Source organism: Cryptomeria japonica, chromosome 10, assembly GCF_030272615.1.
Source record: "Cryptomeria japonica chromosome 10, Sugi_1.0, whole genome shotgun sequence".
Taxonomy (NCBI): Eukaryota; Viridiplantae; Streptophyta; class Pinopsida; order Cupressales; family Cupressaceae; genus Cryptomeria; species Cryptomeria japonica.
This window is the reverse complement of record NC_081414.1, coordinates 801,224,395-801,230,207: the sequence shown is the minus strand read 5'-3', so window position 1 is coordinate 801,230,207 and position 5,813 is coordinate 801,224,395. Positions and strand designations below refer to the sequence as shown.

At 38.3% G+C, this 5,813-nt stretch overlaps 1 protein-coding gene across 1 annotated transcript; it reads right to left on the bottom strand.

Annotated features, from left to right (window-relative positions):
* Nucleotides 1-1,970: 1,970 nt before the first annotated feature.
* Nucleotides 1,971-5,574, bottom strand: LOC131072265 (pentatricopeptide repeat-containing protein At2g33680). The gene is made up of 2 exons (XM_058008397.2): nucleotides 3,868-5,574; nucleotides 1,971-3,735 (listed from the first exon to the last, which is right to left on the bottom strand). The coding sequence occupies exons 1-2, from the start codon at nucleotides 5,270-5,272 to the stop codon at nucleotides 3,173-3,175; spliced, it is 1,968 nt and encodes a 655-aa protein (XP_057864380.2). The 5' UTR covers nucleotides 5,273-5,574; the 3' UTR covers nucleotides 1,971-3,172.
* Nucleotides 5,575-5,813: the final 239 nt, after the last annotated feature.

Below are 5,813 nucleotides of genomic sequence, written 5' to 3'. Positions count from 1 at the left end.
CCCATTAGCAGTTCTAATACCATAAATACATAAGAGTAAACTAGTTCCCCTGATTTCCCTCAGTTTGCAGTCAGAGTAGTATTCTCGCAGTTGGAATGATATCTCCAAAAGTCTAAAACTATAGCCTTGTTGTAGACATGTAATCCTAGAAACTAAACTTTCACTAAATAATCTAAAAGAAGAAAACCTTGTGCCTCTGTTTCATTGTGAACGTTGTTTTACCAAATGCCCACACATTGATTGGTAACCAAAGACAATGGCTCTGTTTGAATTTGGTCTCAATCTGTGGCAGCTAAGTACTGGTTTGAAACCCAGTTTGGATACGCAGGTCAAGGTTAAACCCTCTAATTGTCAAGGTTAAACCCTCTAATCGTCAAGGCCTGAAGGATAATGAACATTATTATGAATTTATGAATTTAGTTATTTGTTTATTGTAGTTGACAATTTAAATTATATTCCTACATCTATATATACAACAATGTATTGTAAGAAAGAAACGGAGAAAGTATAAGTAATGAAATTAATTAAGTTTTATATTATCTGTCTATTATGTAGTTTTCAGTTTCATTATTGTTTTGATATTCATTTAAGGCCATTTGTTCTATCAACACTACTGACAAGCTAAGGGCCAGTAGCCTTCCTCAGGGGCATTGAAAATCTAAGTTTGAACATTGATGATTTAAGAAGTCAGGGAAAAGGATTGTTGGAAGTGAAGTCTAACGGTCTTGGACCATTCATATTCTTTTTTCTTTTGTTTTTTCACTTCTCTCACGTGTCTCTTCATATTTTTTGGAGACTTCATAAATGAGAGGATATTTGTAAGAAGCATGTAATCGTAAGCTGCTTAAATAATAAACAAGAAAAACGTCGATTGCTCTGCTTTATTCTGTGGACATAGCCTTTAAGGTGAGCCACATAAATACAGTGGCGTGTGCTTTGTTTCTATGCAACATTTGATTGTTAAGACCAATTTGGTTCCAGTCCGCCAAATGTGCAACCTTGCTATTAATGGTCCATTATTATTTGGAGTTCTAGAAGTAATATGTTTTCGTATTAACAATTATATATACTCTTCTCTTGAAAGACAATCGAGTTTTGAACAAGAATAGATTTGTTGCTTTCAGCAAGGACAGAGATACACCCTGTCATGACTTGCAAACCCTCAGATGACTTCAGATCTGAACATCCATGAACAATGAGGCCATAGACTAAGGCAAAAGAAATCCAAGACATGCTGTAAAACAGCAGTAAAACAAATTCAAGTATTTCAGGTCAAATGCATATGAGACTCTGATACCCTGCTTGCGCATTCAACATTCCTAACCATGTTTTGACCACCAAACTGATGACACTTTAAAAACTTTAAACCAAGCATTATTGACAATTGTCTTCAATTATCAAACAAATGGAATGGAAAAGTGTCTGTCTCCATACAATTGAGAATTTAATGGCACGATTCCTTATATCCAGAATCAGTTTTATCTTGTGACAGAAATAGTTATTTACCATGTTTAAATCAAAAGAGTACATTACACAAAAGTTAGCAACCCATTTACAGAATATCTTCACATCAGTCATTTCACCAATTTGGGACATCCATCTTTTGGAAAGCCAACTGGGGAATTGTTTTAAATTATGTATTATTCAAACCAACCCCTACTATAATGCTTTGGAGTAAGCCGGATTTGCCAATTCAATTAGTACTAAATCGGTAAGAATAAACATCATATGATGTCCCGAGACAAATCATACACGCATACAGCAACAATTCTAGAAATAATATCAATTCAAAACAAAAGACATAAAATTTGGAAAAAAGATCTAATTCGCTTAGTTTTCTACTTGAAATTTCCATATCCATATTATCCTCATACAATTCAAAAGGTAGTCAAGACTAAAAGGCAAGGATCTAGAGATGGAGGGGTGTTGGATTTCATCAAACTCACCTATGCATGCAATCCATGCCTGTATATTCCGTAATCTTTGATCCAACTTGTTCCATTGAAGCCATAACACCTAGTCCATGTGGTGAACATTCAAGAGGGTAGAAAAAGCCCTCTCCAATATCCTAGACATTTACGTTGAGTCTAAAAATATAGATCAAATGTTAGATATTTGAAATTTTAGAATCTGTATTTGACCATCTCTACAGTTGGAGGCTGAAAGTTAGCTCCCTCATAAATCTGTGCATATCTTCTAATGCAGTCTCATCCCACACAATTATTCATCGTGTTCAGGTCAATATCATATTCAAACTTTATGGACTAAACGACATTTTTCACATCCATTGCCCCTTTCATACTTTTAATATTCCAACCAAGATCTGATTGGAATGTATATAACAAATACTACGGAGAATCTTAAAATCCTACCCATACAAGCCAAGCACCTTGATTTACAAAATCACAAATGGCATGCCCCTACTTAAAATGGAGTGCCAGGTCTCTTCCAAATGTTCGTGTCACTGTGCCGGGCCATTATTGATCAAACAAAACTGCCATATATAATCCTCACAAGTCATGGTGGAAACAATTGCTGACCCTCACAATACTTCTGTGCTGGGCAATCTTACACACTAAGTAGGTAGCAGTGTGGTAGTCTGCAGTGCTCATGTTTTGCCGCGGAGAGTTCCATGGGTAGTGCTCATGAGAACCAGCTAATAGCCAACTTCTTGCCGTACTTTAAGAGACAAATTTGTTCCTCTTTGGCTCCCTCTTGTACATCCCTAACATCATGCTAAGTACATAATGACAACCTGTGTCTCCTCGGGTAGCCTTTCAAACATTTGCGTAAATCACTTCCATAATTCCATCAGTTCATGCGATCGGCCTTCTGTGACAAATGCATGTAGCTTACAATTCATCTCAAAGGGCACTGACTTTTTAAATTCATTTCTACCACTGTCGTTCATAAATATTCCAATCTTTTATGAAGACTTCAACCTGCCATTGGCAAAAACATGTGATAATACCACATAACCTGCAACATCCAGTGCTTCAATCGATGAAGACAACAGCTTGCAAAACTCCCTAGATAACAAAAGCCAGCTTCTTGCTGCGATGTAAACAGTATTTTCCTTTTGTTCCTGCTCTTTAACGTGCAGCTCTCTTTCTGGGTACATACCCTGTCTCCTTCATCTGCACAGATAAATAGTCCAACTTTGCATAGAGATCTATAGTTCATGAGATCTGTCTTCAGTGACAAATGCGTGCACGCTCTTATTCACCTCAACCCAACTGCATCCTGGCTCCTTTTTAACTCTTCCATCATTCATTGTTTTTCTTATCCTTGCCGCATCATCCCATTTCCCTTCAGCAGCAAACATATTTGACAGCAGAATATAATTTGTAGATTCTTGTGGATCCAAGTGAAGAAGATACTCTGCCACGCGTTTCCCTACTCCCATATTCCCATAAATCCTGCATGCACTGAGCAGCGTTTTCCACACCAATATACTCGGTTGCAACGGCATTGAATGAATGAATGCTTCTGCTCGATCAAGCTGTCCACCCCGGCAGAGAAGGTCAACAATGCAGGAATAGTGCTCCATTCTTGGTTTAATTCCATATTCTCTACTCATTAAATCAAAGCACTTCCATCCTTCATCCAGAAAGCCTACGTGGCTGCATGCAGAGAGAAGTCCAATAAATGTTATGTGGTCTGGATGCACACCCGCCTCTTGCATTTGTTCGAAGAGTAGTAGGGCCTCCCTGCCACGTCCATGTTGAGCACTTGCTGCAAGCATTGCATTCCATGAGACAATATTGGGTTCGGGCATTTCAAAAAACACTTGTCTTGCATCCTCTATGCTACCAGACTTGGCATACATAGTAACAAAAGCATTCTGTACAGAAACATCTAAATCACCTCCAGTTTTGATGGCATGAGTGTGAACTTGCTTCCCCTGTTCCAAAATGGCCAAATTGGCACACACTTTGAGAATGCTGGCAAAGGTGAAAAAATCTGGCATCAGGACTGCCTGAAGCATTTGAGTAAAATGTTGCAGAGCTTCCTCACCATACCCATTCTGGGCATATCCTGCAATCATTGCATTCCATGAGACAACATCTGCTTCAGGGATAGTTTCATACACTTTAACAAAACCCTCGACACATCCACATTTGGCATACATTGTGACTAGAGAAGCTCCTACACATATATCTGATTGGAAGCCAGATTTGATTAACAGGGCATGAACCTGCTTGCCTGGATCCAAAGCTTCTGGGCTGGCACATGCACTTAGAACACTGTTAATTGTGAATTGGTTTAGCTTCACGTGTGCTAGTTGCATTTGTTTAAGAAGTTGCAAAACCTCATTAATGCATTGGTGTTGAGCATATGCGGCAATCATCGCAGTCCACGAGACCACATTCCTTTCAGGCATTCTCTCAAACAAACGGTGTGCGTCCAAAATGCTTGAGCATTTACTATACATGTCAGTTAGAGTACTACCCACAAAAACATTTGATTCAATTCCAGATTTTATAACAATAGCATGGAGTTGTTTGCCCTCTTCAAGAGCTGCTCTAGCAGAACATGACATTAGAACAATGGAAAAAGTGAATTCAGTTGGTTTCATCCTTTCTTCCTGCATATGGCAAAAGAGTTTTAGCACTTGCACGCCATACCCACTGTGAGCATATCCAGCAAGCAATGCATTCCATGAAACTCCACTCCGTTGAGGCATTTTGTCGAACATTTGTTGCGCGTCATCTACTTGTCGGCATTTAGCGTACATATCCACCAGAGAACTCCCAATAAATACATCCAAACCGAATCCTACTTTTGAGATAACAGCGTGGATTTGTTTTCCCTCTTCTAGAGCCGCAAGGCCAGCGCATGCTCGAAGAACACTTGAAAACGTAAACCCATTAGGTTTAACATCGGCTCCTTGCATTTGTACAAGGACTTTCAATGCTTTATCATTATACTCATGTTGAACATAGCCTGAAATAATAACATTCCATGAGACTGCATTCCGATCCGGCATTTGGTCAAACACTTGGCGTGCTTCAACCAATTTACCGCTTTTGGTGTACAGTTGTAGTAGACTGTTCCATGACGAAACGTGGGATTGAAACCCAATCTTGATTAAACGAGTATGGATTGAATTAGCCTCTTTAATTGTCGTCAACCTAACAGATCCTACTGAAAAGCGAGCATAAGAGGTACAGCTTGTTAGCTTGAGTATTTTTACAGAAATTACAGTACTTTTACAATAAGAGATCACATTTTTTCCTAATTGGTGTCGACTGGCAAGAGGCGCCTGCATGATGACACCGCTGCCCAATAATTAAATGCATCGTGCCATGAAAACAAAACTTGCAAATATACTTTTGGGTTGGAAGGCACCAGAGTGGATTAGTAATTCACTAACTCTTCTCCAGCGCAGAGAAGATTTAATAGCAGGAAAATGAAATTTCTCGCTGTATTCTCTCAGTCTCATCGACCACCCAAGCCAAGGGATTTTATAGCATTATGAAGAACCCTTCAGGGACATGAGCGTTCCAAACATTAACACTGGCTGTGGATTTTTTAATATTAGGAGAGTGAACGATCACTTGCAATGCATATAAGTAGACAGGAAAAAGTGTAAATTTCAGCGTATTATTCTGGTGTTTGATTTGAGGGATTATATCACATAAGGTTATTGAACTTAATTAGTGTATCATCATTTTGCCTATTAAATTACTATAGATGTTATTTAAATTTCTTAAATTTCCTCATCATCTTGATTAAAAGTGTGCTTAGGATTTGATTTTCTTTTCTAGATAGGGATAAAATATGTCTAAAATTAGATCATTATAAATTGT